General features: G+C 34.6%; 1 protein-coding gene across 2 annotated transcripts; it reads right to left on the reverse strand.

The window, feature by feature from the left end:
- Window positions 1–841: 841 nt before the first annotated feature.
- On the reverse strand, window positions 842–18,158 carry LOC147401356 (phosphoserine phosphatase, chloroplastic-like). Of its 2 annotated transcripts, XM_086442621.1 has the most exons (9): window positions 18,004–18,022; window positions 17,375–17,461; window positions 9,865–10,100; window positions 8,998–9,130; window positions 8,793–8,900; window positions 6,946–7,039; window positions 1,898–2,047; window positions 1,762–1,815; window positions 842–1,165 (listed from the first exon to the last, which is right to left on the reverse strand). In XM_086442621.1, exons 3-9 carry the CDS (start codon window positions 10,088–10,090, stop codon window positions 1,040–1,042), a joined length of 891 nt encoding a protein of 296 aa, XP_086298747.1. In that variant the 5' UTR covers window positions 10,091–10,100; window positions 17,375–17,461; window positions 18,004–18,022; the 3' UTR covers window positions 842–1,039. The 2 variants fall into 2 exon arrangements, with proteins under 2 accessions (XP_086298747.1, XP_086298749.1); XM_086442623.1 differs by lacking the exon at window positions 17,375–17,461 and having other exon boundaries at window positions 18,004–18,158.
- Between the last annotated feature and the right edge of the window lie 3,871 nt (window positions 18,159–22,029).

Genomic DNA, 22,029 nt, shown 5'->3' on the forward strand with positions numbered 1-22,029 from the left:
ATAACCTACGAACTCGTGAGTTTGACACTTTGAATATCTATGAATTCATAGATATACCAATGAATTCATTGACTATAAAAGTGATGACTTCATTCGAAAGGCATGTTTTGGAAAACTGGAATTTTGACATAAGTTGCGCATGTTTTGAGAAAAATCCCTTTATTTTATTTTAATTTAGGTGTAATAAGTAAAAGTTGGGATGCCAATGGAAGCTCTCAACAATTATTTACATTACCTTCCTTGAAATGTAAGCTAGACAATTATTGTGAACTAATATAAACTTAAATAACCTTACTTACATATTATTATTATTTTATCGATACCTTACTTACATATTATCCTTACACAGGAAGATAATTCAGTCGGTTGGCGGACTCTATTATGAATTTCTGACCACATTCTGCATAAAGTCCTGTTAAATCTTCCTTCTCCGAGCTCAGATTATGATTCCAACCCTTGATGGTGGACAAAAAATGGCCAAAATACCGTTTTCTTCAAAAATTTGCAAAAAGTCAATTTTTTCCAAAACCCGTCACCTTCATTCTCTTCAATCCTTGCAATAGAAAGTTTCAAAATATATAACCAAATCGTGTTGAGAAGTGGCAAATTGGTTGGGGAGGGGTTGGAAAGGGGTTTTGGCAACAAGCTGAAGACAAGGTTATTTCAATTATTTCCTGTTAGTTTCTCATAGAAGTCCATGGATAATCATCAATTTGAAATGAAATGGGTATCTCAAATATTCACCAAAACCCAGATGGAGATATCTAACTTACCCTAATTTTTATGTTGTTATCTCACAATGATACAAAAAGTCTACAATTTTTATGTGAGACAACCAATATTCCATGCCCAATCTTTATTTATTATCAACTCGAATTTTTGACATTTTCATAAGAATTACAATTCCCATATTTCATACCAAAAATAATGGCATCAATGCAACCACATATTGTCTATGCTACATTCAACACAACAGAGGAAATAAAAGATAAACAGTAAGGAAATAAAATCAAGATTCATAAATGGCAAAAAAAAAATTTTACTCCAACGGATTTATTAAATCTTGGAAATTGAAAACCAGCCAATCAGCTTTGGCAGCCACAGCTTCTCGAAGTTGTACTCCCGCGTAGCAAATAAACAAGTTGGCACCACCTGGTTTACGAGCCTATATGATACAGAAAAAAGAAATCACATTTGTTCAAAAAAAATGCTCAAATATAACTAACAACTATAAGATTATCATTTTTCATTTCGGGTTGGGATCCGTAGACTCATGAGTATGTCCACACACAATCCCAACTGTGTAAATACTAAATCCAATTGTTGAGATTTATCTTTGAGATTCATGTTATATTCTTGAGAAACTTTTATTATTCGGACCCTTGGATTTCACAGTTACATGGTCAAGATTGCGAGTGAACATATGAGTTTCCTTTCCATGTGTCCAGCGATCCCGATCCCTTTTGTTTAATTACTATTTTGGATAATTAAGATCTGGCCCTTGGACCAACAAAATATATCCATTTGAGAGGGCACCGATCCAATCATCATAATATTTTGGGCATATTGATCTACGAAGTGAGGGTTCTTTTGTCCAAATTCATGAGCATGAGTTCCAATATCCAATCAAACCCAGAACATCGAGTGAGGAAATTGTTTGTGTACTTTTAAAATTGTTTGAATCTAGGGTGTCGGTGCAGGTTTCTTCATGAATACCGACAGCAAAAGAGACTATTAAGAAGTTTGGATGACTTAAATTACCTCAAGATCAGTTGCACCATCTCCAATCATGACCATGGCCTTGTATTCATGAGCCTGCAAATCCAATAAAATCAGAAAAATAATGCATTGGTGGACCAAACAACCAACATGTCACCCCATAGAGCTAAGGTTGTACCTTCCGTATATGATGAACGGCAGTAGCTTTCCCACCACTTCTTGAAGTAGGTTCATTCCTATCAAACCCAACAAAGTCCCCGGCACTTCCAAACAATAGTTGATTCGCAAAAATGTTTTCAACCGGAATTCCAAGGTGCATTGCAACAGGCTTCAAAGGAAGTTGAAGATAATAATTTTGAAGAGTATGGTTGTCCACAAATTTGCAAACTGGAATGGGGTGTGTGTGTGTGTGTGTGTGCTCACTTGTGCATGTGTGTGTGGCTAGATATATTCTTAAGCGGGTAATCAAAACTCGAGGCATTGGCTCTAAATGTGATGAAAGCTACAACAGTAGTTGTGTGGTTACTAGGAATAAAATAATAAGCTTCAGAAGCCCGAAGCATAAAAAAAAATAGATATGTAGCTAATAGTTAAATAAAATAAAATAAAATTCATCAATAAAAATAGAGAGCTTCTATAAACACACCAACTTTTACTTATAACACACCAATATATATGTAGCTAATTGTCTAGATCTAATTTCCAAAGGATTGGTGCTTGTAAGCAAAAGTTGGTGTGCCAATAGAATCACTCTAAAAAAAACCATTTAGATGCTTTTAACCATAGAAGACCACCAGAGATGAGCTTTGATCTCAACGATTAATAAATCTAGTGTCTCTCCGCTTGTTCTTTTCTTCTATACTCTCCAACAAATGGAAAAGAGAAACATTCACCAAATATTGTGGTAAGAAAAGTCACAAGACCTCAAACTATTGAGAACATCTTCCACACCCCTTGGCAGGGTCCATCACATACCAAATAGCTTGAAAAAACAAAACCAACTCACCGATAGAAATCAAGTAGACAAGAAGAAGATAATGCACTGAATTCCCACTCCTTTTGCACAACACAAGAAGTTCTTCAATACACACTGAAGAACTTGGCCAAGCAAGCGTACCACTACCAAGAATGTCACCTTAGATTGAATATGGGAACCCCAGATAAATGATTAGAAGAACGAGGATGAGGAACCTCATCGAGGGCTTAGTAGAAAAGTCCGATTAACAAATAGCCCTTTTCCTCTAGGATCCAAACTCTTACATTCGTCTCTGATCGAAGATGGATCATTATATCCATTGATGAAAAGCTTCCTACGTAAAAGTTAGTTTTGGTGAATAGAGGAAGATAAAACCTCAAATCAATGAAGGACACGTCTCAAAAATCTAAGGTGAGAATGAGACTCCTTCACAAAAAACAGACACATCCGCAATGTGGAAATGAGTAACTGATACATCATTGTTCCTCATTCTGAAGCCTTCTAGGATACCACCCTCTAAGAGCTTAGATATAGGCCTACCCAGAGCTTCCACCATCACCATAAAAAGTCAGGGAGACTCGCCTTGTCTCAGACCTGGTGAGCTTCTAAAGAACCCAGCATCAGACCCATTAACATGAATGGAGAACAAGGCCGGAACCCATCATTCTCAATATAGTCTAGAAAATTCCAATTAACGTGATCATATCCCTTCTCCATATTATTTTACAAAGGATGCCTAGATTTCCAATTTTGGCTTAAAATCAACATATTTTGTTTTATATGACTCCCCTACTTGGAATATCTCCCCTAGAAAACAGAACCATGAAAGGTAAAATCACTGATGTCAAAACTTCTTTGAACCAAGAAACAAGGACACTAGGATTTTATACAAACTACCCACTAAATTCTTTGATCTCTTTGGCGCCCTCCTTAAGGATAAGGGCAAGGAAAGTCCAAAAGGCTTCATCTTGTAACTACCAAACCACTTCCACATAGTTTCTCCTAACCAACTCCCAACATTTCTTAAAAATGCATTGAAAAAGCTGCCTGAATCAAGACACTTGTTACCTGCAAGTTCTCAAGGGCCTTCAAGACATCTTCTTTTTCAATACCCTCACACTATAATCCTACCATAGTTAATCCTATCCAACTCCAATCCATTAAGAACCGGTGTTAGTCACAGTACATATCTGAATAGAAACTAACCAACTACTCTCTAATTCTTTCATCCTCGAAAACCAGCTTACCACCCATCAGAGGGTAGAAAATCTCATTGCATCTCCTCTTTCAGCCATCTTACTCTCTACTTCTACCTCCAATTGATACCTTCCAATCTAGCTAGCTTCTAATACCAGTCCTTTAGGTCACCATTTTCCCGGAAAAAAAAATCCGATTGGATGGAACCTACCTCCTCCCGTCAACGATCTCCTTAGGAAGCATATTCATAACCGTACTCCTCTTTTTCCCTTCTTACGATCTTCTTTAAGGGCCTTCAGATTATTTGTAAACACAAAGTTAGCTACCCACAACATAAATAGAAATTCTACAAGGAAACCTTCTACAAAAACTTTTTCAAAACTGAAAGGAGCTAGGCAAAAGAGAAAAGTCCCCACATAATCAATAAGTAACATAACATGATTTGATACCAACTTATGATTTATAACCACAATTTAAAATAAAAATAAAAAGTTTTATACCTCTAGCGATTAAAACATACATTTTTTTTATTAAAAAAAAAAGAGTTTCTTAAATATATTTTTTTAGAACACACACTCTTCTTGGGTTTTTGGTTAATTGTGGCCTAATGGTTGTTTGTGATTGGGTTCATGAATGTGGGAATTGATACACGATAGGATTTGGTGATTCCATAAATGAAGTTTATCATGGGATTTCATGGTAACACGGTTATGATATTCAAAAAAAATTTCAACAGTATTATTTTGCTCAAAAGATGTGTTAATGGTTATTTTAGGATCATAACATGAACAATCATGTGTAGAAATATGTTATCTTGTATAGATATTCAATGGTGTGTTTTTTTGCAAAAAAAGAATATATATAATATTAAAAACTTAGAATAAATGTCTAATGTATTGTATATATATACATATATAACATTTTTTCACAATTTTTTCATTTTTTATATTTCATCATTTTTTTCCTATTTCTTTCCCGTTCTTTCCCCTTTTTTCCAAAGTTTTCTTTTGTCATTATAAACCTATACTCTTTGACTTAGTGATAATGACTACAAATGAAGACACAATTGGGAAATATGCCTCCCAACTACTAGTTTAGTCTACAAATAGTAGGGACTTCATAGTTTGTGTGAACACAACACCCACAAGAATGAGGTCCATCAAAAGATTGCTTTCGAAGAACTCCTCAAAATCTCTTGCACTTATATTAACCTACACCCCCTTTCTTATCATGAAAAGACCTTATCACATTGAAATCCTCTTTTACACACCATGGAAGATCACACAAGCCACAAACACCATCCGACTCCTCAGGGCAGAGCAAGGATTTTGCTCACGTGGGGGCAACCAAGAGTGAAAAAAAAAATTGTGGGGGCAACCAATAGTGAAATTTTTTGTGTGGGGGCAATAGTGGCAGATTTTTTTATCTACCGTTGTTATATATCGCAATAACTCATAAAAATTCTTATAGAATTTGAAAAATCTTGTTGGGAAAAATACCCCCATTGTCCCCATTGTAAATCTACCTCTACAACTCCTCCCAAAATTGAGAACATAAAAGCTCATATGTAGCCTCATACATCCCAATAAGAACCACTTTTAATAGATACCCCTATAAAAACAAATGGGAAAGAGTTTGTGTTGAAGCCACAAGGAAAAAAAAACAAAAATAAGTATACCCTATGGAATCCTTCACCACCAAGGCCACTTCATCCCATATAATAATCATTGCCCGATGTACCCATCGTTGGTAGAACAAACCAGCTAAAATTCCTCCTACCCAACAACCTTCTAACAACATTTCCTTCTACACTTTCTTAATTTCTAGAAGAATACCAACATTTACCTGCCACCTTCTTATCTTGTTCCTAACCACCACCGAGGGTGGATTTACAATGGGGTCACTTGCCCCCACAAGATTTTTCAAAGTCTATAAGAATTTATGAGTTATTGCAACAGATAACAGCGGCGGATAAAAAAATCTGCCGTTCATGCCACCACAAAAAAGTTTTCACTATTGCTTGCCTCCACAAAAAAAATTTCGCTCTTGGTTGCCCCCATGTGAGAAAAATCCTGGCTCCAACCCTGCCCACCACAATCATGTCCCTATTCTCTACCCGTCTTAACACTCCAAGAAGCTATCTTTAGCTTCAAGATTAAGATAAGGCCTTCCTTACCCTTCCCATTCTCCCCACCCTGCATCCATAATTAACTTAACCACGCCTCTCCTTCTCTCATGGCTCACCACAGCCCCCATCCTTCCCATTCTCATCCAAGCCACCCAACAAAAACCCTTTTGTCCGTCCTGAGAATTCATATTTCTTATGTCACTCTTCCCAATCACACCCAACACAATCCCCCTTCACCTCATCTCATAACCATTCCACTATCCGTCTACCCATATCAGACTCCATATCCATCCCCCTTCCCTCATATTCTGGCCCACAGAAAATGGAATACCTCTACTCACCTCCTAACCCATCGCAATCCTTCAACCTCTCACTTTTAAAATGTCCAAATAAGTGCAATCGATACAAGAGAACATCAGATCAGGTTATTTTCACTCTGGCATATCTCTCAAAAAGGGTAATTGAGAGGACAGTTTGGCCTGATAAGCATGTGATGAAATAAGATGCCTACTATTACAAGTGCATAATACCCAATTATTCCCCAGGGAAATGTATGAGAACAAACAGAACATAATGAGTTTTGGCACGTAGTTATTTTCATTCAATGTTACTCTGATCAGAATTAATATAGCAACATGAGAGTAAGCTCGGGATTTAATGCATCTCAACTTCACTAATAATTTAGGTATCACAATAGATTCTGCCAAAATGGTAACCTCAAAACTACAAGGTTGGAATATTTTTTGAGTTCAGCTTCTTTTACATCCATCATCAAATTAATCATTTTATTGCAGAGCAAGTTCCCTAAAGTATATCACAACATAACAATGAATAATAATTAATAAAGGACTTCTTCAATGACCAAGTTTTTTGGAAAAAATGGAAAAGAACTAGTAGAACACCATTCAAAAGTCAAGTTGTTTACTTGGATCATTTGACGAAAGCCTCCAGAAACCAGGTACACATCAGTGTTATTATCCTTCAGCTTCTTGATCAGCTCATCAATGCCAGGAGAAATCCTACACATAAAGAAACAGCAACATGAAACCATGTTTGGATCTAGAGACTGATTGCTATAAACAAATTCTAGGTAAATAATTACAGAAAACCAGATGATGTGGTACACAAAAGAGGAAGGGATGTATTCTATGTAGTAATGGTTGTAGCATCTTTACGAATATAACCATATCGTAAGGCAAATCCCAAACAACTCCGTCACATGAAAAATAATAAATTAATTGGCATGAGGTAGTCCAACAAGTATTGAAGTTTAGACAAAGCCATATATACCCAGAATTTTGCGTCAGCCAGGCAGATTGAAGACCAACTCCTATACTACCCTTCCTAGGAACCGTCATCTTAGACTAAGTGGAAACTAAATCTTACTTCAAAGCAGTGTACTTAAAGCTTTGTCCAGGAAACCGCCTCATCTAGCCAAGACCCCCAGTGCCTAAGGCGAGGCGGGAGATAATCACCAGGCAATCAATCACCTAGGCGTGCCTAGACGTTGAACCACTGCAAAGGTATTGCATTCTTAATATAGTGCACCTTTTGCATAAAAGTAAATAAATTACAAAATGAAGTATAGATAGCTTGAATAGATTACTTTCAACTTTCAACATATTTCTCTCTTTCATTCACACTTTGGGATCCTAACTATCAAGTTTTTAACCCGTGCTAAAAAGTAAGTTTCAAGAATTTTGTGTGAGACAAAACTACCCCCACCCTCCCCCTTCTATCTCTCATTTATAGCATAGGGACTTTTTGTACTCCTAGCTATAGTGTTTTGAATCCCTAGCTAAGATAAGTTTTTTGTTCTTCTATTTTAAGATGTTTTCAATCCCTAGCTAAGATAAGTTTATTGTTCTTCTATTTTAAGAGGAATTGTGTTGAGAATATAGAGAGGAATTGTTTGTACTCTCCACAATGAGGTCATCTACCCTTGAAATGCCAACATAGTCTTTTCTTCTTCTTCTCCCCTTTTTCTCTCTTTTTTCACAGAGGGGATGTTTTGTGCAACAAAGAAACAAACCCCTCTTTATCTTACTAAGAAAAAAACATAACCTCTCTATCTCTTTTATGTTTTTAGGAAAGGGGTCATATCTATGCAACACCCAAAAAAAGTCCTTTTTCTACAATTTCTTTCCATTTTTATATTTTCCTTCTCCCCACCACCATCTAGTCTCACTTCTTCAACCTTCTGCTTTTTTTTTATTTGATTTATTTATTATTATTGTCCAAAGAAAATAATAAAATTGGGCACACACGCACGCATGCACCCACCCCCACATATGCACATGCACATGTGCACCCATTCATACACACACAGCTCCTTATTGTACGATAAAGGCTTATCCTTGTACTATGGTGTAAGGAGAAACACTTCTCAAATCCATCGAAACTAAACTAAAATCAAAATCAAAAGACGTGCCATACTTTCTAAAGCTTTAATTGGTTTTTCTTTTTTTTCCTTTTTCTTTCTTACAAAAACCGAAATTAGGCAACTTCATTAATTTAAACATACGTAAACTCCAAAGATGGGAGTTGGAAAAAAGTAAAGGGATGACCAAGTATAAATGGAAGGACAAACTGATACCAGATTCACTAACTTAATGTGGAGGTATATTGATTTATAGGGATAGCCACTAGACTAGTAGAAATCAAACTGTCTATAATTAATAATTCACCCTTTGGACTCTAAGTAAGAGAAAAATGAAGCCATAGATACCATATTTATGTCAAGTAATATATAAGAAGTAGCACCAAGCATACCTAGGAGGTTTCTTTTCAAGGAAATCCTGGACCTGGGACAAAGAAGGGTTAAAGAGTGAGAGTCTAGCCGCCAATGCATCCTCGAATGGAACAGATCCACTCATAGCCCTAGCAGCCCCAACAAAATTGAAGTCAAATAGGAGCCTTTTTGAGCATCAAATGATCCAAAATACATAGACATGATACAACCGAAAGAATAAGAAACCTAGCAGTCCACTCTGCGACAGCCTTTCCAGCTCCACAAAACTCTGCAAGATCATCAATGCCTTCATCCAAGCAGACGGTACTATCAACATCAAAGCATACCGCATCAGCATTTCGCCATATCTCAAGAAGTTCTAGAACCAAGAAACAACCAGACAAGCCACAAATTTGAGAGTAAAATATAACAGTCATAATATAGTAAACCAATAATAATAAAACAATTTTATAAAATCACAGCCCACAAAGTGATTGATGTTGAGTGTATATTTGTTTTTGATAGGAGTATTGAGTGCATATTGCCCTCCACTCTCAGGTGTGTCATACCCCAGTTAAGCCCCGTGACACTCTTATATTCATAGTTCTCCCCCTCTCCAATAGATTGGTCTTTTGGAGTAGTTGGTTGGTAAACATGGTCTCAAAGCGCTAGGTTCCTATAAGTCATGGGTTTGATTCTTTCCACTCTTATGGGTGGGGAGAGTGTTGAGTGTATATTTTCCTCCACTCTCAGGTGTGTCATACCCCAATTAAGCCCCGTGACCCTCTTATATTCATAATTCTCCCCCTCTCTAACAGATCAGTCTTTTGGAGTAGCTGGTTGGTTAACAATTGGTTCATCTGATCTTGAATAAATTGGTGTTTCATATGTTAATAGGACACTTGAAAATGGAATCCATAACCTCATTGGAAACTTAGTTATTAAAGTGAAAATGCAATGGTCAAGGTACACCTAGCTCGCGTCTATGCCATGCTAGGATAACAGTTGAGTTGAATGCGAAAGCCCATAAACCAAGTTTTGAGTAAAATATGAGTTTTTGAATACTGGACTGATTGTGAGAAATTAAAACATTATTCATTCATTACTTACAACCTTTGGAAGGTAGAGTGTTGTTGAAGTGGGCAAGGGAAGCGGCCTCCAAGGGTTGAACTGAAGTAGCCATTATGGTTAAAGGTCTAGGCTGCCTCGTCAACAAGAGATTACTTTTATACACTTTTTTCTGTGGAAGTTGAGCAAATGCAGCAACAAGAATCGAGTGAAACCGTCCACAATGCAAACGATTTGTGGTGATAGAGTGTGCACTCATCAGGCCTTCCATCAAGAGTTATCTGTTTTTCATTGGATTACAATAAAATCTCATTTTAGGTATAAAGAATTCTTTAAAATACAGAAAATAATGAACTTCAACAGATAAAACTCAAGACATGGAAATCCAGCTATATTTGGATTGAGAGAAGAGAAGAGAAGAGAAACCTAGTTTCTCTTCACCCTGTTTGGATTGAAAGAAAAGAGAAGAGAAAGAACCAAGTTTCTCCTGTTTGGTTAGCATTCATAAGAGAAGAGAAGAGAAATTACTTTTATCAAATGACTATTATACCCTTCATAGTCTAAAGAATAAAGTTCTGCTTGTTCAATGATACAAAATATAAACACCTAAACTCATTTATAAAGAACATGATAAATATTCATCTTCCAACCAAATATCATACCAAGAAATTATTTTTAATCAAATGACTATTATACCGTTCATAGTCTACAAATAACCATTGCACTCTACTAAAGAGTCGATAAATGAGTTGAACTGTAAGAATTTATTTTTAGTCAAATGACTATCATTCCCCCTCACCTAACAAAACAGTGCCAAAATCCATGTCAATATATGACTCAAAATAATCAACAACCAAGCCCTATTTGGATAGATGGAAGTATAACAACACCCTTCATGAAGATTTCCTAAAACAACAGATTGTTCAAGGCAGTTGGAAACAAGCTTTTATATCAATTCCACAACCTTGTATTGTGGCTTGTGGGTGCTATGACACAGAAATCATGGATTCACCATCTTGACATTCTCCCAATGTCACAAAAAAAGCATAAACATTAACATACAAAATAAACGAAAACTAACACATGTAATGACTTCCAACTAATTCAAAAAGTAGCCTATATGTCCAAAAAAACATCCCCAAAGTATTAATCAAATCACATCACAAAAAGTATTAACAAACTGAATCAAGAATCTTCAACACCATTCAACATCGTCATCAAGTATCGCACACACCTCTCAACTGGGTTACTAAAAAATGCCCTCATTCTTCTTGGTTTTTCAATGACGAAAGAGTAGGCATGATCAAGAAATTCTAAATCAATTCATAACCTTTCCAACTCATCAAAAACATCATCCTCCAAGTAAATGCGTGCTCGAGTCCTCTCTACTTCTCTCAATCCAAACATAACCTTAGAGATTCCAATAATCTTGGATGAAATTGAGGTTAACCCAACTCAATGGTTGAGAACAAGATTGCATTGTTACCTAAATGCCTTTATCCTCAACGATATTTTCTTCCCAAACAAATCATCTTGAAACTCCTCTTTTTCGATCCATCGTTTTCAACCTCACCTTGTAAAACTCTTCATTGTTTTTTTTCCCAAAAAGCAATCGTCTTCAAGCTCTTCATCTTGAATTCATCATTTTAAACATCACCTTAGCAAAAACCCTTAATTTTTCTACTCAAACCAATCATCTCACCTTGACGAAAACTCTTCATTGTCTCTTCTTAAAACCAGTCATCTCCATGTTCATGATCATCAATCCATCATTTTCAAGGTCATATTAATGAAACAAATGTTATTCTGGGGTGTTGAAGCTGGTTGTTGATTTAGGTATTGGGAACGTGTGTATGTTGGGGATGTGTGATTTGTGTACTTTTACACCTACTTAATACGGAAAAACAGAAAAACAGAAAAGAAAAAACTACATTCATCAAATAAACACCAAAAAACTTTACATGCCTTCCTTATACACAAGGTTCCACTCGAAGAGGATGTCCCAAGAATAGAATCTCTTGAAGATATTTAAAACTTGCACCATAAGAAAATGAGGCTTAAAAGGCTAATAATGACTCCATGAAACAAATGTTTATTTCTCACAAAGACACGACTATTCTTTTCTTTTAGATGCCCTAACAAGCAAAACCTGCAAACTTTTAACATAGAAATGAGAGCTTTCTTCGAAAAACCCTATAAATGTGAAATTAGATAGGACCAAATAACCTATGCAAAATTGCAACAAATGAGAAGGTGATTAATAGATTCGCCACTAGTTTTCATGACAAACAAAAATCTATGCAGATTTTACCTCGAGCAATGGTATGATTCGAAGTCAGAATTATAAGACAACTACTCAAATGAAAAAAGCCAACTTGGATGAGTAATTGGTAACCAAAAAATGATCTAGAGAGATTGGTAAAACAATTTTATTGTGAAACTTATTATTAAAAAAAAGTTATTGTGAAAACTCCATCACGAAATCAGGCTTGCAGGATGTTCAACCTCCCAATCCTTGAAATTCCTCCAAATTTTGAAATCCCACAATAAATTTGAATCATGGATTTGCATTAAAATTCAACCAAATAAATCACAAAGTCAGAACAGCTTTTTTCTGTATAGACACACTGACATCCCCATAAAGGGTACCCTACCAAAATTAGTTGAACAATGAAAATATGCATCTCTAGATAAATTCAAACAAATAAAACACAAAGTCACAACATCTTTTTCCTCTAGCATCAACTGAATCAAACACAATGACATTCCCATAAAGGATACCCAGGCCTACAAAATTAGTCAAACAATGAAAATATGCATCTTTGTCAACTATAAAATTAAGCTTTAACCTTTTTTTTTTTTTTTTTTTTTTTTTTTTTGATACCGAAGGGTATCCGGGCCAGCTTGCGCTCATCCTGACTAGTCCCTACACCCCATACCCAGGCTATGGATGGTGCCTGCTTGGTCCAAGCCAGTGCGTGGCCACCACAAGAATATAGTTGGTGGGATTTGAACTTGAGACCAACTAGGGAGCAAACCTAATGATACCCAAGTCTACCACTCAACTATCCCTGCGATGGTTAATTAAGCTTTAACTTTCCCTCAAATAAAATCACCAGGCCTCATTCTCCTCCTTCTCTTGTTGATTTTAACGTGACTTTAGTCCAATTGTGAAACACAAATTATTCGTCTTGTCTTTACCATTGCTCTTACAAAGCATTGGGCGCTTAAGCAATTGGATGTAATGAATACTTTTCTTCACGGCTTCTTACAGGAACATGTGTTTATGGAACAACCACACGGATTTTTTTTTTTAAGTTCACAATCTGGCCTATTTGATGCCTATAAAAATCCTTGAGAAGAATCTCAAGTAATGCTCTGCCATCTAGACCTACCTTTCTTTTTTTTGCTTTCGTTACCAATCTTCTTCACTTCCCAGACAATTTTTTTATGCGTAATCGATATGAGTCTTATAAGGTGGTATGAAGTTGACCTAGTCTAGATCCTTGAGAGCTCATATAAGCTAATTAGAATGTTATGTACATGGCCTTTGATATATGTTAAACTAGCCATATGGCCTAACAACGTTAGCATAAGACTTTTAATTTTCTTTAACTAGAATAAGTAGAAATACTCCATATTTACTCTGACATTGAAGCATATTTTTTTAGGTATTTTTCATACAATTTCTTGATATAGCTAGATGTGGATTCTTCTTGTGTTCTCATTCTATTCTTATTGATCAAGTAGTTATTATAATTTGGCATTACTAAAACAACTAAGTGCTTCTATCAATCTTTGAGATTAATTTTCATCTCACCACTCTCTCAAGATCTGCAATCAGGGAAACAAGAGAGAGCAGATGCCCACATTGATGCATAGAGCTTAACTTTATATTATGTTCAGATATCATACCACTTACTATCAGAAGTAATAAAACAAAATAGAATCTACAAAACCATTTGGATCACAGGCATTACAATAGAATTCCAAGCTATATTTGTTGTACAAACTGGCCAACTTTGGTGCACATCCCAAAGACATTCCTGTTTACAAACCCCACCAATCATTCAAGTCCATAAACCACATATTATTAACTGGAGAAAGTATCTACAACATATCAGTGATAACTAGTAGGAGCTTAGGTATCACTCTTCTATTTGCAACTCCTTCAGAAATCCTAACAAAAACTCAGATCAGTCTATAATTATAGATCTAAAACAGAACTGTAAATTGTTTGATTACTTACACCATTTCAACCTACAATTTTTCACATATAATCCATATAAATTCTTCTCTAAGGTAAACCTAAACCATGATTAACAAAGATGCATAGATGTGCTTTTGGGCATGCACTTGTTAAATGATCTAATATGTATCATTTCAAGACCAGCCCATGCTGTGTTGTACACACATCATGTGAATATACTTCCTTAAATTCTTGTAAAAAGATTCACTTAGGCTTATTTTGAACTATTTACAATGTGAATGCATAAACAACTAATGTGAATGGTTAGGATGTTACTCATCACATCTACAAACAAGATATTAAAATTATATATAACTAAAGGAGGAAATGAAGTGCGAAACCCTCTTCATGGAAATTCAGTTTTTATTTGTAATATTAATCGCTTGCTATACACGTACACATGTTGGATGATCCAACCACACAGTGATCATCAAATAACCATCTTTTTACTATGTCAATGTATATCCTTGTCAATCTCATACTTAGAATCTTTAACCATGCAACAAATTTATCTTTACCAGTGCTATTGTTGACATCCGATTGACATTGCCCATGTAATCTCAATCAACTATTTTATTGGAGCTAGGCCTAAATTTAAGGATTTAGACATTCCCAATGTTTTCCTTACCAGTCTTTCCAAACATCCATCCTTGCAACAACCACTCTTGGAAAATATTATTTCTTGTCTACCGAACAAAAACATATTAGGCTTACTATTTCCTTGTTAAAAATTTTCATTTTGTGCGATTGGCATGTGCTATCCATGTAGCCATTTTGAGGCACATATCCACTTTAGCCACCAAACTTTGGTCTTAATTTCTCCACATTATGGACAATAAAAATAATATGAATTCAATCATCTCAACAAATACATCACCAACAGTGGAGTTGGCTAATCGTATCCTATATTTCATCATTCTAACCAATCTGGAACTATCTCATGTTAAGGCATGTGTATATAGATATTTTTCTTACCATCTCAATACACAGTGTTTCCCATCTTGCATTAATTGCTCTTTTCATCAATATCTTACATAGTCTTCAATTCATTATAAATATATGAACCATCTCAATCAGTTTTCAGTTATTTTTTCCAGAGGGGGAGCGAGGATTTTGCCCACGTGGGGGCAAGCAACTAAGTAGGGAAAAAAAATTTGTGGAGACAACCAAGAGGGAAATTTTTTAGGGGACAATAACTCATAAATCGTTAAAGAGTTTGAAAATTCTGGTGGGGGCAAGTGCCCCCATTGCTCCCATTGTAAATCCACCCCTGATTTTGTCACATATTGGTGTTATTACTAAAACTCCTTGATTGTACTTGTTTCTAAGTTTTTATTTCTAAGTCTTCCACGCAACCAACTCAACGTTAGCATCTCTCGATTTAAGAATGTATGTCTCTTGACTACCAAACAGGGATGGATTTACAGTGGTGGTACTTGCCCCCACAAGAATTTTCAAAAAAAATCACTCTTAGTGCCCCCCAAGAACTTTTCCACTCTTAGTTTCTTCTACGCGGGCAAAATCCTGGCTCTGCCCCTGCTGCCCAACATTCAACAAACTGGTCTTATTGTCTTCTTGTAATGTTTACATGCAGCTTGATTAGTACTCGTTAGCTATGTAATACTCCAAAAGTGCTCCTCGACTTCACCTAACACTGATTCTATGAGTCACATCCTCACCGATCTTTATAGATAACTAAATAGAAATGAGAAAAGAGATATCTTCCAAATGAATGCCCTTAAAACCTTAGTTTCTAAAATATCCCTCTATAGCAGTAATTTTCCGTTGTCAACCAACCCTATATCATCAGCAAATAACATATATCAAAGGACCTTTCATCCAATATAAGTAGCTAATCCATCCATAACATATATAAAATAAAATAAAAAAGACACATATTTAAGATTGATCACTCATCAAACAATTGTATTTGAAAGCTCCCTTGTCACCCCACATACTATTCTCACTAGTTACATTACTAGACTGCCAGCATAAATGTCCTTAATAATTTCATACTACTGAGATTTGGGATTAACACTAACACCCACCAAAGACATTTGGGTTTGTACCCCATATTCAGATATGATCTCTCTAACACCCAAAACCCTATACAAGTATGATCTTTCTCTCTCTCACTCACACAATCGCTTTCTCTCGGTCAACAACACTAATTAATGGGATGGGTTTAGTGGGGAGTCATACCACAAGCATGAAAACAAGATCACATGAAATGCTACCATTATGAATCTATGAAAAAAAAAAAGTAACACATGGCCAAGCAACAACTTATGGATAAAAAAACTTGAATTATCTCAAGTTCAGTGAAATTGTTCTAAATAGTAAGATTGCAAAAGGGGTGGAATGAAGTAGCTATAAAATTTTCAAGGTTTTGTGCAAATTTTCCTAAGCTAAGTAATCAAATTACTGAATTGTAGGATGACTCAAAATAGCAGGAATTCAAATATTATGTGGAACTAGAGACCTTATCTACCTTATTAGCTCAGGTTTCTTCACTTGTACATTGTGAGCAATTCTAAGTCCTATCATCAAATGAAGACTGGGTTTTAGCTTATTCAATGAATTTTGAATGATTTAATGGATTCTTATGTGAAGCAAGCACAACTCTCCAAACCCTATTGATACAGCAAATCCATGATTTTAATTTGTTGATAAGGGACTTTTCTTGCATGATTTCACAGCCTTGGTTACCAAACCTTATTATAGGTGAACAATTACAATCACCAAAATTTGCTATTTTCACTCAAGGCGATCTCCTATCCTAAAGACATGATTAGGACAATACAACTCTGATTTTTATCCCACATCTTTCCAAATCCCTTCCAGAAATGTAGTAAAGTAAAATTCTCACAAAATGTTCAAGATAATCTAACAATAAAATGTATTATTATTAATGAAGCCTCGTTCCAAAGCTTATGTACTCGTTAATGAAGCCTCTTTCAACAGCCCTATTTTCTACAAATTGAACTACACAGAATTTTGTGCAAATCTTCAAATCGATCTACACAGAACCCATGAATCAATCATTAGAAACCCATGTCATTTGATCGTTAGAAACCCATGTCTAAAACAGAACTGTAAACTGTTTGATGACTTACACCATCTCATCCTACAATTTTTCACAAATAATCCATAAAAATACAATTTAAAAAAAACGATCATGGTTAATAAGAATAAATCTACCCTAAAAACTGAACCCATTTCACAATTTCAACATATTTACTCAATTTCAAATGATACTCTTCTGGTTTTTTGAAAAAAAAAAAAACAGAAGAATGAGAGAGAGACCTCAGGTCGTCTCCTACTCGAGTTCGCCTCCTTCGTTCCACATCTCTGGGGTTTGTTCTCCTCCTTCGTTCCACATATTTGGGGTTTCTGAAATTAGATTAAATGTGTTTGTTTACTTAGGGTATAACTAGTAATAGTTGGCCTGCTAATATTACTTATTTTTGGAAATTTTGAAAATAGTGAGGGACAAACTTGAAATGTAAAAGTTCTTTCTTTTGTCTTCCCTCCTCGTCTCTCCACTTTTAGAGAGAACCAAATTTGCCATTTTTTCCTTCTAGTTCTCTTCTCTTCTCTCCCCACTTAACAATCCAAACAGGAGAAATGGAGAGAAAATTGCATATTTTCTCTTCTCTTCTCTCAATCCAAACATACTATTATCATAAAATTCTTTAAATCAAAAGAAATTAAAACAAAAAAAATCACAATTAGCATACAACTTTAATATCCCATATTTTTAGACGAAATACGATAATCAGTTTTAAAGTAATGGTGGTGAATGTCGATGAAGCAATGGGTCTAGATATATTATGCAATAAAGGATTCAGACACAAGTAACAGACATGAATTCGCCTAAAAATGAAGATAAAAACATGTAAATTTTTGCAAAAAATATTGGAGAGAGAGGTTACCTGAAGATGCAGAGAGAGAATGAACTATGAAGACGGTTGTTGGGAAATGTTAGATGTGAAGTTTGTACTCCAGATGTTAGGTAAAGGTACCCAACAACATGTTTGGTAAAGGTACCCAACAAGTTTTTATTGCCTGACTGACTACCAGCCTTAATGGTGGACCCAACTCCAACATCACCATGATTCAAATGGCCCACACTTTGGGGGTGATTCTTTAATTCCAATTGTCATATTGGATGGTTATGGGTTATAATTTATATTACCATATATAGCATTTCTTTATTGTACCTCTAAACTAGGCTGGCAATGGATCGGTTTGGTACCAAATTTATACCAATCCAATATCTATCCGAAAATTTTTATCATACAATAGTAGGGTTTTCTAAAAAAGGCATGCTTTCATAGTTAATGCGCTTGAGAAAGAGAACTCAAAGAAAAATGATGGAAGCCCAACAACATCAACAACAAAATCATCACTACTTATTTGAATAAAATCAATTGAGAGAGTGCGTTGATTCTTGGGTTAAGTTGGAAGCGGATTCTCTTTTGTAGAGTTCCTTAACAAGATTTTCAACGATTTCTCAATGGATCCATGATTGGATCCCAGTCTCAATCAAGCTCTAACAGAGTGTTAATGGCGAATGTGTTGTATTTTAAGGAAGAGCTGCAATGAAACCCTCAAATCTCAATCATGAAAGAAGAGAGAGAGAGAAGAAGAATAATAAACCAGGAGGGGGGAGGTAGAGGATGATGGGTCTGGAGGAAAAAAGAAAAAAAAGTTTTAGGTGAACAATTTAAAAACAACAGCTTAAGGAAACACATGAGGGTTTTTTATAATGTCTTTGGATCAGCTTTTTATAGGATTGGATTAGGGCTTATCCGAATCCAATCCGAAAAATATTGGATCTAGTATTTCTAATCCAAATTTGATCCGAAAATCCTAGATTTGGATCCAAACTCGATTTTTCGGATTGAATCAGATATCGGATAAATATCAAATTATTGTCATCCTAATCTAAACTCTAAATTTGAATAGTATTTAAGAACGTGGGAATAATTATTTTATTTTCAATTTTTGTATTGGGTGTATGCAACTATACATTGAAATTTTTAGAAGGTCCTCGTAAATTTCATAAATCATTTGAAAACCCTTAAAATTCATTAACGAACTATTACATCCAAATTGGGATCATTAGTTGGGATAGGTCTTCTAAAACTTGGATGTTAGGTTTCGTAAATAAAACTCATAGTCCAATAGGTCTAAGTGATCCACATTAAGTATTGGGCCCATACACCAAACAAACGGGTTAGTTTATTAAGTCCAAAATTCATTGAAATAGGTCGGACCAATAACCAAATATCATTTAAACTAATATATAATATCCATTTTAGAAGCATAATTGGAAAATTTCCTCCTACCCATAGTCTATAAATATCAAAACTTATGTCATTTAGGAGGGATCTTGGATCATTTCTCTCTATATGACTTGGACTCTAACCTCTAAAGAAGATCAACCTCATACTCCCTTCAGAGACAAAACAACTTTAGAGAAAATTATATCAGAAGGCCTTTCTCCAAAAACCAATGATCAAGCACTTTCCCAATGAGAAAAAAATATATAACAAACCTCCATAGAAGATCAAGCCTAAAAGTCAAATCATTCTTAATGAATCCTATGTGAAGCCCATGAAAACAAATTAACAAAATGTCTATGTTGAAAATCAAACATCATGAGTAATAGTCTACAAATAATAAAAAAAGTACTTTCTTAGTCGATCAAGCGCGAAGCCCGAAGAGAAGAAACTACATTTTGTCATTTTATTGTATTTGATTGTTAATCATAGGAGAACACTTTGTTGATCAAGTGTACTGAAAATGTATCTCCATTTCATCATCAAAATAATACAATCTTTTGTCTTTATATTTTGCACATATCAATGCAAATTGTGAAATTTGTTGTCAACAATGACGCCTCATTTTTTTGTTTTTTGCTCCAATGAGAGACATAAGAAAAAAAAATAAATAAATAAAAAGATGAGAAAAGGTAAAGAGATAAAGGAGAAAAGGAAAGGTAACATGTAGAAGTAAAAAATGGAGTAAAAAATACCAAAAACAAGAAGAAGATAACATAATAAGAAGAAAGTTAAGGAGGAGGAAATAGGGGAACGAAAGGAAGACAAAGAAAAGAAGAAAAAGAATAGAAGGTGAAAGAGAGTACAACCAATACACACCAGTTAAAACCTTTATTGCAATGATTGTGGGATGAGGGAAGGTAAAGAGGTAGGGAAAGAATAAAAAAATGGCAAAAACATGCAGAAATAAGAATGGGGAGAAAAATACCAAGAACGAAAAAGGAATAAAGGAATAAAAAAGCGATATTGAGTTTTCAAACTAATGAAATAATAAAGATTTTCATTTTTATCCAATATAATTGTTTTCGTATGTATGAATTATAGGTGATTTTAATATGCCCTCTACCGATCAATGATTTTTAGAGATATGGTATTGAGTTTTCAAACTAATAACGACATACCTCTTGCCGTCCGTCTATTATAGGAGACTAAAAGAGAATGACCTAATCCTCATCTTTAACCCATGGCCAAAAAACCCTTGATTTTTCTCTTTAAGTAGGGTTGAGTGATCCATCTAACATAATGACCCTATCTCCAATTAGATGATGGCATAGTACTAAAGGGCCTTCAGAAACCCATTTAATGAAGTGTTTAGAGGTGGGCCCTATATCTCTCCTAGAATCCTATAATCCATAGATAAATTTCGAGATCTTTCTAAACAATCACCTATATTTTTTAAATTAGGTTTCATTATGCTCATAGTCTCCAATATTAAGCTCTATGATTTTGATTATCCTACAATTAAGAGAATTATCGTATAATGAGCTTGAAATAAATAATGTTTGGACTATTAACATGTGAAATCGCCTCGATTCTTTTTCACTAAATAGTTTAAAGGAATCCGATTGAGAAATGGGAGTCGCCACCTAGTTTAGGTCTAAGAATAAAAAATAACTCCAAATGGATCTAAATCGATCCACGAATAAAAGAAATGGGTAAGGGGTTAAATTATGGGTTTCGGGAGGTATTAGGCACCGAAGCCGCCCAATGAAGATGATCGGTCTCTGTTACGATCCAAAATTATCTTATGTTTAACATACAAAAATTTAAGTCAAATTAAGGTCCAATCATCATCAATCTATATCAGATTTGTTAAACGAATCTTATGGTTAAAATCCTCCAATTATTTAGAGTAGTTCTCAAATTTCACACAAAAATTGAGGATTTAGGAAAAAGCCTCCTATATCATATGATCTAAAGTCAATTATAAATTCACATGTAAATATTTTTCAAATCAATAACAATGGAAGTTTTCAAAAATTTTCTAAATTAAAAAATTAGAAATATGAAATTTCTAAATTTGTAACTTATGGGATTTCTAAATTAGAAATTTACAAATATAATTAGTTCTCAAATTAGAAATTTACAAAATAATTTTATTACATTGAAAATTGTGAAACTTCCACATTAGAAAGTTCTAAATACGAAATTTCCCAAAATAACAAATTTATGAATGGGAGTTTCCAAATTAGGAAATCATGAATTTATAACGAATCACCAAATTGAAAATTAACAAAATAGCAAGGAAAAATTCTGCATTATCACATTTACCAAATTGGATATTGACAAATACCAATGCATATACAATTTTCAAGTTTAAACAATAAAAACTCCATATTCATCCAATTATTAAATTAACCAAACGAGCATGTAAACATAACTTTCAATTTTCCAAAACAGTCATCATTTAACAACATACATACTTGTCAAGTTAATAAATGCATTATCACATGGAATAATCTTTAAATCATCACAAATTCATTATAGAAATCATATGAGACAATTACTCCTAACCACAAAAATCAAGTCATCACAAACTCACTACATAGATCAAATTAAACACGAGATTATGAAATCATCGTAAAAAAAAAAAAAAAAAACAGAAATACTTTC

Source organism: Akebia trifoliata, chromosome 5 (assembly GCF_017979445.1).
Source record: "Akebia trifoliata isolate Shusen 1 chromosome 5, ASM1797944v1, whole genome shotgun sequence".
Classification (NCBI taxonomy): Eukaryota; Viridiplantae; Streptophyta; class Magnoliopsida; order Ranunculales; family Lardizabalaceae; genus Akebia; species Akebia trifoliata.

Coding starts and splice junctions, on each gene's coding strand:
- LOC147401356 (XM_086442623.1), bottom strand. CDS start 10,090: ATGGAAGGCCTGATGAGTGCACACTCTATCACCACAAATCGTTTGCAT. Junction 1,816..1,897: donor CCGTTCATCATATACGGAAG/GTACAACCTTAG, acceptor TTGGATTTGCAG/GCTCATGAATACAAGGCCAT. Junction 1,166..1,761: donor ATGGTGCAACTGATCTTGAG/GTAATTTAAGTC, acceptor TGTATCATATAG/GCTCGTAAACCAGGTGGTGC.